General features: G+C 42.4%; 1 protein-coding gene across 1 annotated transcript in view; it reads right to left on the minus strand.

The window, feature by feature from the left end:
• The window catches only part of STK4 (serine/threonine kinase 4), an 89320-nt gene extending 83245 nt beyond the window's left edge, over positions 1–6075 (minus strand). The window contains exons 1-2 of the mRNA XM_004430360.3: positions 5988–6075; positions 575–655 (exon numbers count right to left, since the gene is read on the minus strand). Of these exons, the coding sequence (XP_004430417.1) occupies positions 575–655; positions 5988–6022 (116 nt within the window). The 5' untranslated portion in view covers positions 6023–6075. The remainder of the gene's footprint in view (positions 1–574; positions 656–5987) is intronic.
• Positions 6076–12261: the final 6186 nt, after the last annotated feature.

Consider the following 12261-nt stretch of genomic DNA (forward strand, 5'->3'; position numbering starts at 1 on the left):
TCACCAGTATTTTATACACCCATTCACAAATCTGTTTCATGAAGTCCACTGGTTCCCAACCGGGGATTTTGGATCTCTTAGGAGGCTGTAAAGGTAGTGACAGTTCTTGATTTATTTACTATATTTCACAAAGCTGCACTAACTAACCAAAATGTTGAATTCTATTGTTTTTTATTGAAACAACAATTATTGCATATCAATCAGAAGCTGTGAACAGCAAATAAAAACATGTCTGATTAATAAAAAAATTTTAAATGAAGTATAAACTAATTAGTGTTATCTGCTAAATAGATAAAATGCAAACCATGGATTCTACAAGAGAGAAACAATAGATGTCCTTGGTGTTAAAAAGACCAGGAGTCACTAAATCTGTCTACAACAGAGATTGGGGAGAAGAAGAAAACGGCATTTCAAGCTGTAAATTTACCTCCCACGCCCCCCAGAGCAGCGCAGATATGCAACATTCCCTTTTCTTCTCCTTAGGTTTGCAAATTATTGCCGTGAGAAAGGTTCATATCCTTCTGAAGCTAGGGCAGGGGACTTACTGGTCTACCTTTATTTTCTGTACACTCACCCTTCTCCAAGTTTCTCTAAGACATCAAACACTTCTTCTGGTTGTTTAGTTAAACTGTCTTCATCCAACTTTTTCAGCTGCCTGTGAATGAAGAAATATGAACATAAAATACATTTTACTTTCTAGCGGTTAGAACACAAAATACATTATTTATTTTACAATTATCATCTTAGGAATTTCTCTACAAAATCTTCCCTAGTAAATAACAACAAAGGTAAGCTAAGAGACTGTTAAGGGAAGCTCAAGGACTGTTCTATGGAATTATTACATGTGTCCTGGGTCACCCCCTGAGCAAAATCAGGACCAGGGTGGAGAGCTACCAAGAGGGAGACTTCAGTTCAACAGGTGTAAGAATTTTCTAACTAATAAAAGTTGTTCCGAAATGGTTTAGACTGCCTTAAGAAGTCCCGAGTTCCCCAACACTGGAGAATTTAAACAGAAAATGAATCATCATGTGGCTGAAATGCTGTAGAGTGGAATCGAGCATTAGATGTAACTTTTAAAAGCCATTTAAATCTTGAGATTCCACGAATTCAAATGGCATAACTATCTCTTCGGAAAACATGTTTAATGTAAGATTAACTACAAATTGAAATATGGCCTTGGACTGCAGGCCAAGGAAGACACAGAAGACTCTTGCTCTCCATTAGCATAGTTCAGGTAATTTTGTCACAACACATGGATTCTACAGGTATCAAAGACACAGAAAGTGGAAAATATATGCTTAGACATGATCAAAAGAGAAAAATAACTAGGCAGCTGGGAGTTTCAAATAATCTCACAAAGACTCTCCCACGAGCAGCCACGTACTTTTGACTAGTTCCCAAAATCAAAGATATATGGCTGCTAACAACTTCCAGATAATTCAGATTTTTCTGACCATGCTAGACAACCATAAGGAACATGAGAGGTTATAAATTAACAATATTTTTTTAAAACTCTAGGACTTTTGAAAATTATTAACAAGCTTAAAGGAGGAGCTTGCTAAGGAATATTTGTGTTTGTATATAATCTATACAATGACTTCCTGAACCTACAAAGAACAACAAAGAAAGGAGAGTTCAGGAAACGGTAAATATGGAAGTAGTCACACTGGAGATTTCTTTGTAAAGAAAAAGGTTTAAAGGAGCTGGACAATACCGATTTTTACAAGAAAAGACTTGAATTTAAAAAATACACACACACACACAAAAAAAATTAAAATAAAAAAAAAAATACACACACACACACACACAAACGTGTACTTTCCTAGAGAAAACAGCAAAACCAGAAGAGAAGACAGAAGAAAACTCAAGAACACATCAACTGTATCTACCTAAACACTGATCTCAAAAGAACAATCTTATAGACTTTTATAAATATCGAAGAGATGTACTAGAGAAATGGAGAATTGCTCCAAGTCAGTAAGTGCCACAACTTGAAAATTAACAGAACAAAATGACCACACTGACCTTTGAAAATCAAAAGGTCCTAAAAATTAAATTCCATTGACATCACAAAAACTCCCAGCTTCAAAACAAAAAGGGCTGAAGGGAAACTCCTCTTAAACTTCAGAAGTGAAATTTCTACAAACTCAGAAGTTAGAGTGAACATCCCATAAGCCAGGGGTTTTTTGTGAAGCACTGAATTGTAACTGTATAAACAATGGACAATACCTCATTTCTCAAGTATAATTAAAGTTTTATAAACAGTTTATATAAAGGAAGATCAAAGGTGTTCCTTTGAAGTGTTGACTTTGTGGTTTACAAAAAGCAAAACTCACTATTTCAACTATTATAGAGACCACAAAGGAAATAGCCACTGCCATGAGACAGCTGCAGACCTCTGATAATACTTTGACAAACTTTATATGACTGCTCAGATACTACTTCTAAAACAATCTAAGTGGTTTTTTTGTTTGTTTTTGTTCCAGACGTAAGGCATCTTTATATCTCTGGTGCCTGATAACCCAGAGGTGGTCAATAAATATTTGCTGAATGGATTAATGATGGTAATGATGCGAATCATAAACATTTATCAGCAATCTTTGTGTTTTCAAAATAAAACAGAATTTCACCCTAAAAAGTATTCCTAGGGGACCGGCCAGGTGGCGTAGCAGTTAAGTGCACGCACTCTGCTGCGGTGGCCGGAGGGTTCACAGGTTCGGATCCAGGGCGCGCACCGACACACTGCTTGTCAAGCCATGCTGTGGCGGCATCCCATATAAAGTAGAGGAAGATGGGCACGGATGTTAGCCCAGGGCCAATCTTCCTCAGCAGAAAGAGGAGGATTGGCATGGATGTTAGCTCAGGGCTAATCTTCCTCACAAAAACAAAACAAAAAAAAGTATTACTGGATTATCAACAAATAAGATTTCTACGGAAAATCTTTTAATCAGAGACTCTTAATTATAATTTTATACCAAGAGTCTTCATGGAAGAAGCACTATAACCAAGATAGCCCGACACTGATGATTTAGCTCTCTCAGGTGGGACTTCCCCAGGTCCTAGGTAGTTAGTTTCACTGCTTGCTCATAAACACACAGGCCTGGCCAACACAGCCTGCATGGATCAAATACCAGGGGATGCTCCTCTTCTAAGTCAGATGGCCACGTGGATGGCCAGCATCCCAGAAATGTACTCTACACCTTCCACTACACTATTATTATCTAATGGCAATTCACTTATTAAAATCATAAACTCCTACATAAGCCATGTAGGAGTCACACACAAATGTTAAACTCATGAACACAAAGAGCATTTCCTGCATTGGGATTGCTATTTCTTGTTGGAAACACAGGCCATCTGAATCTCTGAAAAGACATCTGTATCTTTCCAAACACAAATAAGACTTTTTATGAAGTAGTTACTCATAGGTTTGGCTAATTATCAAATCTCCTTCTCCCATTTTAGAACTCATGTCAGGCTCATTTTATTTATGTATACCTATCCCTCCCTCCAAATAGAATTTGATATGGACTACAACAAAAACGTAAGACAAACTGATGAAGTTTTTGTAATGATGATAAAATCAATGTGCCCCTCCCAATTCATATGCTGAAGTCCTAGCCCCCAGTACCTCAGAATGTGATTGTATTTGGAGATAGGGGCTTTAAAGAGGTAATTAAGGTAAAATGAGGTCATATGGGTGAGCCCTAATCCAAAATGACTGGTGTCCTTATAAGAGGAGATGAGGACACAGACAGGTACAGGGGGAAGACCATGTGAAGACACAGGAAGGAGACAGCCACCTACAAGCCAAGGAGAGAGGCCTCAAAAGAAACAACCGTGCCGACATCTTGATCTTGGACTTCTAGCCTCCAGAACGGTGAGAAAATAAATTTCTGTTGTTTAAGTCACCCAGTCTGTGACACTGACATGGCAGTCCTAACAAACTAATACAAATGATAATAAAGTTAATCTGCTGCAAATTAGGCAAATGAGTTATGATGCAAATTAGTTATGATGAACAGGAAAGCACCAGTCATTCAAGAACTGTCTTGCAATGCTCTTCTCTTGCACATTTAATAAATTTTTTAAAACCCAAAAGGTACAGGAATGAATGTGTCAAAAAGCAAAAAGGTTTACTCTATTGCCCAAGATTATACAACACGAGGCAAAGACAGCAACAAAACTCAGATCCCTAATCCTCTTTCCAATTAAACCAAGCCCGAGGAGAAAGAACAAACATATTTCAGAAAGAAATATAATCAGTGTACATTTATAAGTGGATCGCCACGGTGTGATAGCAAATATCTGCTAATACACGCAAGGCCCTGTGAAACACGGGTACTTCCAGAGAGGCATCAGAGTGAGACAGTTAAGAGCGTGGCTTCGGACTAGACTGCTTGGATTAAAATCCCAGCTCTGCCACTTACTAACTGTGGGACCTCTGGCAAATCACTAACCTCTTTGTGCCTCAGTTTTATCACCTGTAGAATAGAGATATAGAGGTAACCACTTCACAGGATTGTTGTGAGGATCAAATGAGTCAATAGTAAGTTGAACCATACAAAATTACCATTTTTACAGATCAAAAATGGTCAAATATCGGCATTTTCACATGGTTCAACAGAAAGCACTGAGAACAGTGTCTGGCACCCAGTAAGTGCTAGATGAGGGTAATAATCATTATTACTATTTCAGTCTCAGCACACTACACTAGGGTGAATTATGAGGCCATACCAACCAGCTATCTGCCTTCTGCAGTGCTTGTGCACTTCAAACAAACCCCAAGTGTGCAGCCCAGGCTGCCAGCCTCTTCCCTTCACCTCTCCATTGCCCCGCACTCCCACCCACTGAACACTTCCTACTTTAGCGCTCCTTCTGCTGCAGGAAGTCAGAGGCCTCTGTGAAATAGAAGCTAACTACACTGCACCTCAGAGAAGCATGACTGCCTCCATCTCTACTGTCTTTTTCTCCAGATGTGGCAGAGTGACATAAGACCCTGGGGGTCCGTAGAGCAAATCAATGATACAACTGCGACCAAATCAGGAGTTCAGACCTTCTAGGATCAGCCACCTCCCTGATCTTGACTTAAAACAATTCCAGGTATCAGTAGGATCTGGAGCTGATACTCACAAAACAATAGAGGCCTGAAAAGGGCACAGTCTGGCCTGGTCCAGTGACCCAGTCTAGAGCAAAGAAGGAAACACAGGGGTCTGTGTCTCAACTCTTTGGGGCCTCAATTTCCCCAACTTGAAAAAAATCCTTATTTCCTTATTTACCCCGCAAATGGTGGGTTTGAAGGGCTGAGGAGGATGTGAGGAAAATTAAGAAGGCACTGGACTTAAGGAATGACAGATGCCATCATCATCCTAGAGTGGGGACACTACCAAGGACATCTTCCTAAATGCTGTCCTCCAGGAAGCCCTCCCTCCCTTGCTAGACCAGCAACCTTTCTTGGCACACCTTCAGCTTTTGGAGCAAAGCTTTTCCCCCAGCAGATCCTCCCCAACAGCACCCCTCAGGTGGGACCCCGTCCTTACGAAGTCCACCCAGCCTTCCTCTCAGCTTGTCCCCGACCCATCCCTTAGACAGACTCCTCATAGGTTCCCATCCTGCTTCAGCATTCCCCCCGCCTCAGTGAGTCCCTTCTAGGACAGCCTTCCCCCAGCGGCCCCAGCCCTCAGCAGGTGCTCTCCCTAACTTGTCGCCACGTTCCTCAGCAGCTGCTCCCTTCAGCAGTCCCCCAGGATGTCCCCCTACAGCAAGTGCTCTCCCTAACCAGCCCCACGTTTATCCCCCTCGGCGCGTGCCTCTCTCTCCCGGACCCCCACCCGCCAGATGTCCCCCACTCAGCAGGTGCCCCATCACCGGGTCGCCTCGCCCCGCAGGTCCCTCCCCTCGGGGGCTCGACAACGAGTGTCCCCCCTCCGTCAGTTCCCGCCTTTCCTTCCCCCTGACCCCCCTCCCGTTAGCCAGTGGCCCCTCACCGGCGCGGCGGGTTCCTCAGCTGCACCGTCTCCATGGCGCTGCCGGCAGCCGCCCAAGCCCGCTCACTGCCCCATCCTCCCCGGGGACCTCCCCGAGCACGCCCCGCAGACCCTCCCACACTTCCGCTTTCCGCCCCTACCGGAAGCGGCGCGGCGCGGGGCGGGGCCACAAGGACCGGGCGTGGGTCACGTGGTGCAGCGGGGCGCGGACCGGAAGCCCGGAGCGGAGGAGACTGTTCCCCGAGTCCTCAGCCAGGCTGGACGCTGTGGTTGACATGCTGTTCGGCCAAGACGCACGGTCCCCACACCGGGAACCCATCTCTGCCTCAGTCCGGCCCCTTATTTCTTAGACGGAGATACTGAGGCTTCTTGCGAAGCGCCAGCTTGATAAAAACTATTGATTCTTAACAAGCCAAGTTCTACGCGATTCCTGGGAATCGCTGTCACCCCCAGGGCCTCCTGGAAGTATTTGTGGTTTTCTACCATTCTTACCTGGTAGAATTCTTGTTCCAGATGGAGACTGGACCGCGCATACCTTCTTGGCTGTCACAGGGCATCAGCCTGCAAATTGCCCCACCCTCTTCCTTAACAGCCTCTCCTTTGAGTCAGTTTGGAGACGTGTATACCTGGGAGAAACCCAGGTATACATGTTATTTATTAAGCTCTTGCCATGTATTTGCTTTCATATATTGTTTCATTTAATCCTCACATCAAGCAGGTATGGTTATCCCCAATTTTATGTGTTGATTATCTGACGAACTGTGCTTACCACTGTGGGGGATCAGAATTTGCCACCCCAAAAATGTGTCTCTTTGGCTTGATTATTTTTAAGAACAAAAGACTTGGAAGGAAACTTCACCTTACTTCTAACTGCCTAAAAGAATTTAAGATAGAAAGCCTGTTCCAGGAAGGAGCTAATACTATGAGATAACCATAGAATAATATAAACTAGGTTTGATAAACAGGGAGGAACCTAACAAGGGCCTTTTAATCAAAGTCCTCATCTCTTATTGTCTTTGCAAGGCATGGTCAACATTTGTTAACCAAACATTTGGTTTTCCATCTCCATGTAAATTGCCTTCCTCCCCTTTGAAGTCCGAAACCAATAACCCCAACGTCCTCCTTTGTTCTTAGCTGAAGATGGTATTTAAGGTAGTGGCTTCTGCCATTTTGGAGAGTTACTTAGTTTTCCTGGGTTTCTCCCAGGTATACATGTTATTAAATTTGTTTCATTTTCTCCTGTTATTCTGTCTCATGTCAATTTAATTCTTAGATCAGCCAGAAGAACCTAGAGAGTACAGGAATAGTTCTTCCTCTGCTATACCACATTCTCAGTGCTTTACTACTATTAACTCATTTAATACTCCTAACAACCTTATAAGGTAAGTACTATCAATACTCTCATTTTATAAGGCCAGGGAAGTGAAGATCACAGAGCTAAAAGAATAGGTTTAGGGATTTAAATCCAGGTCTGTCTGATTCTAGAGCCTGCACCTTAAACTGGACAGCCACTGATGTGTACCCTCTCTCTGGGCGTCAGAGTCAGAGCTCCCTCTCCACTCAGAGCTCCAGTTCCAGCTATGGCTATGGTTAAATCCCCACTTGCCACCACCATCAATGAGTGCTAGGAAAATGGCAGATTCCACCCAACTTACCCACGGGGAAAGTTACAGGAGCAAATGTACCCAGAGCAACCACTCACTGTTTTTAATTGTCCTGCTTTTCCCAAAGGTATGCCATCTATGAAACTTAACACCTGAGCAGCCACCTTTCAGGGCCACCCAGGTATGGCACCCCGTGTGCTAAAAATGGGATAATAGAGCCATTCCCCAGACACGGGAGGAAAACATTTACTGAGAATCTACTGTGTGCCAGGCACAATCCTAGACTATCACTTAATTTTCAAAACAACTCTATGAAGTAAGAATTATTAGTCCCAGTTCCTCAGGTGAGGAAGCAGAGACTCACGTATACACGGCTAGTGAGAGCGAAAGTTTTAACCCAAGACTGTCCTGACTCCACAAAATCCGTATTTTATTTGCCATTTTGCTCTATCAGCAATCTGTACAAGTGGCAGTGGGAGCCCTGAGGAAGTAAAGATCAAGAAGAATTTCTACAAAGTTCAGGAAGCCATATGGGTCCCTCCTGCAAGAAGTCAACCTCTGTCCTCTGAAATCCCCTCGCACTTTTCCTGTTCTTCTCCCAAAGCACACTCAACGTTTTACCTTATGTTCAGGCCCTGCTGCCCACTGGATTTCTTCCTCCTTGAGGGGCAGTTCTGTGTGGAAGCTTCCATTATGCCCACACACTCATCCCCATAGATGAGTAGGTACTCAATAAACATTTTTAAAAATAAATGTCAATTTGCCAATACACATTGTCAAACATCCCTCCTTTGTCCCTTCCCAGGATTTTTCCAGAAGATAGACTGACATTAGGATTGCCCTCTTTTTCCACAGAATGTCCGGTGCAGCACTGGCCCATAGAAATTCCTGCAATGGTGGAAATGTTCTACATATGTGCTGTCAAAACAGTAGCCACTTAGCCACATGTGGCTGTTGAGCACTTTAAATGGGGCTAGTGTGACTGAAAAATTGAATTTTAAAGTTTTATTTAATTAATTTAAATTTAAATAGCAAGCCTCAGCCAACCATAATATGCTAATAGCTTAAGAGAAAGAACCAATGAGCAGGGTTACTCGTGCTCCATTCATTCAACACTCGATGAGCTCCATGGGCTGGCACCGTGTGATGCTCTGCGTATACAAGAATATTCGAGACATATATGAGTCCTACCTTTTTTGCAATTTATAGTGTAGTAGAAAAGATAGTTATTAGGCAGATAATTGATCAATGTAGTGATAAATCATGATAGAAAACTATAATGTGAGAACCTAACGAAGTCTAGTAAGATCGAGACAGCTCTGAGACAGCTGGGACAGTGACTCATTCATTCAACACGTATATATTGTGTATCTGCTGTGGGCCAAGCACTGTACTAAGTGCCAGGCAATGAGCAAAAGAGATAAGTTTGTGCCCTCATGTATGTCACATTCAAGTGGGAAAGACAGACAGTAAACAAACTATATAAATATATAAAATGTCTGGTATTAAAAATTATATGAGGAGAAATTAATGTAAGAGTGTGGAAAGTGGGATGGGGAATAATTTAGATCAGTGATTAGGGAAAGCCTTTCTGAGGAGGTGATATTTGAGCAGAGATGTGACTGAAGTAAAAGAATAAGTCACACTCATATTTATTTATTTATTTTTGTGAGGAAGATCAGCCCTGAGCTAACTAACGCCTGCCAATCCTCCTCTTTTTTTTTCTGCTGAGGAAGACTGGCCCTGGGCTAACATCCATGCCCATCTTCCTCTACTTTATATGGTACGCCACCACAGCATGACTTGACAAGCGGTGTGCCGATGCGCGCCCAGGATCCGAACCAGCAAACCCTGGGCCACTGCAGCGGAGCGCGCGCACTTAACCGCTTGCGCCACCGGGCAGGCCCACCACACTCATATTTAAAGAGAATGTTTAAGGCAGAAGGAAACAGCAAGGGCAAAGGCTTACATTAGAAGAGCAGCAAGAAGTTGGTGTGCTTGGAGCAGAGTGAATAAGGAAGAGAAAAGTAGGAGGTGAGGTAGGCAAGGTAGCCAGAGCCAGGTTGAATATGGGCCGTGTAAAGACACAAAAAATTACTAGAAATCGGTTAGGTGTATCTGTTAGCTATCACCGTGTACCAAACCATCCCAAAGCCCAGTGGTTTATAACAGTAATTATTTTCTAGGTTTTGGTTATTACAAATAAAACAGTTATGATCATTTGTGTACAAGTCTTTGTATGGATATACATATAGGCATACATACATACAAAAGGACGTTTCATTTCTTTTGGGTAAATACGCAGGCGAGAAATAGCTGGGTCATATGGAAGACATATGTTGATGTATTAAGAGACTGTTTTCCAAGGTGATTGTACCATTTGACATTTCCACCAACGGTGTATGAGAATTCTAGTTGTTCTGCCTCCTCACCTATGCTTGATATGATCAGTGTTTGTAATTTTAGCCATTCTGATAGGTGTGTAGTGGTATCTCATTGTGGTTTTAATTTGCATTTCCCTAATGACTAATGATGTTGAGCATCTTTTTAAGTGCTTGTCATCTGTTTATTTTCTTTTTTAAAGTATCTCTTCAAGTCTTTTGCCTTTCTTAAAATTGGGTTATTTTCTTATTATTGAGTTTTTAGAGTTTTTTTTAATATTAAAGGATGCAAGTCCTTTATCAGATATGTGATTTACAAACATTTTCTGGGGCTTGTCTTTTCATTCTCTTAACAGCATCATTCAAAGAGCAGAAGTTCTTAATGTTTGTTAAGTCCAATTGATTCATTTTTTTCCTTTTAAGGATCATACTTTTGATGTCACACCTAAGAAATCTTGGGGAGGAGACTGACCCTGCAGGCTCACTTCCCAGGTTCCCATGTCAGCTGATCAGCCAGCAGTAGTGGGAGACACAGGCTGGGAGTAAGAGAGAAGCCAGACTCTTTTTCTGCCTTCTTGCCTCTGATGGAGTACCCAGCAGTGACTTTGTCTTCAGCTCCTCCTAGAGAGGCCTGACTCAGGTCCAGCTTCCACTCTACTGCCTCCTCTGGACTCTGTCAATATCACCACTTCCCTTTTATGTTCAAGTCCTAGGCTAGTGACTTCCTGCTCTTGCTGTCCTTCGGGCTGCCTCACTGTCCCCTGTTGGCATCTCGGCTCTTCTATCACCCGTGAAACCAGTTCCCTGCCTTAAATTCGCCTTGTTTCAGTCTTCCCTAAGCCATCTTACTCAGAGTGTGTTTTTAGGTTAGACCATCATTGATACCCCTGAGTAGAAAATCATCCAGAACTACAAATTGACAGGTTGCGACACCGTTTATACTTCTTTCCCCAAGACTAATTGTTTTTCGCCTTATGATTTGGAATCAGCATATAAGAGCATTGGCTGAGCCTGGCTCATTCAAATGAAATGTCACACTTGTCCTGATTCTAACACATCTTTACTTGCCAGTGTCTCTCAACCAAGGAAGGAAGAGAGATTGTTTAAAGAAACTATCAATTAACCCTGAAAACAAGTGTTTAAACAAAAAAATTTTTAAGTATTTGTCCAATAATAATGTCTGTGCATATTACCCTGTTAAGGAGACTATGGCTGTAATACCTATTCCTTCCCCAGTAGAGCTGAATACATATGAAATTGGCTTTGATGAGATTGTTAGCTCTGAAGGAGATGAAAATCTTAATAAATGTCAAAAAGTCACCTCCTGCCAAAAAGTGAGTAGAACCCAGATGTCCATCAGCTGATGAACAGGTAAACAAAATGGAATATTATTTGGCAGTAAAAAGGAATGAAGTTGTGATACATGCTACAGCATGGATGAACCTTGAAAACATTATGCTATGTAAAAGAAGCCAGCCACAAAGGATCATGTATTGTATGATTCCATTTACATGAAATGTCCAAAATAGGCAAATCTATCAGAAACTAAATTAGTGGTTGCCTAAGGCTTGGGTGGGGGGTGTGGATAGGTGAGTTGGGTGTGATGACTAAAGCAGTGGGGTTTCATTTTGATGTGATGACAATGTTCTAAAATTGATTGTAGTGCTGATTCCACAACTTTGTGAATATACTAAAAACCACTAAATTACACACTTTACATGGGTGCATTATATGCTATGTGAATTATATCTCAATAAAGCTGTTTCCAAAAAGTCACCTCCTCCCAGAAGACTTCCCTATTCCCCTCTGCACCCCACCTCCGATTTCTCCCTCCCCTAAATTCCTTCAATCCTGCTTTTATCAGTCCTGGCATTTATGGGAAGCATTGTGGGAAGGGATTTCCAGTTATTTGTTGCTGTGTAAGAAACCACCCTCAAAATTTAGTGGCATAAAACAACAACAATCTTTCTCTTCTCTCTCTCATAAATCTACAGTTTGAGCATGGCTCAGCAGAGAAGGCTCATCTCTACTCCATGGTGTCAGTCAGGGTCAGTCAGCATTTGGACAGATCCCTGTCCAAAATGCCTGGCTCACGTGGCTGAGAAGTTTGTGCTGGCTGTTGGCTGGGAGCTCACTTGGTGCGGGGGGGTCGGGGGGGACTTTCCATTTTTCTTGAGCCTCCTTGTGGAATAAAGGCTGCGTTCTAAAGTATTATTTCTGAGGGAAAGCCAGGAGGAAGCTGTAGTGTCTTTCAATGGCATAGTTTTGGAAGGTACATAATGTCATTTC

Source organism: Ceratotherium simum, chromosome 21, assembly GCF_057802395.1.
Source record: "Ceratotherium simum simum isolate JZ-2026a chromosome 21, ASM5780239v1, whole genome shotgun sequence".
Lineage (NCBI taxonomy): Eukaryota > Metazoa > Chordata > Mammalia > Perissodactyla > Rhinocerotidae > Ceratotherium > Ceratotherium simum.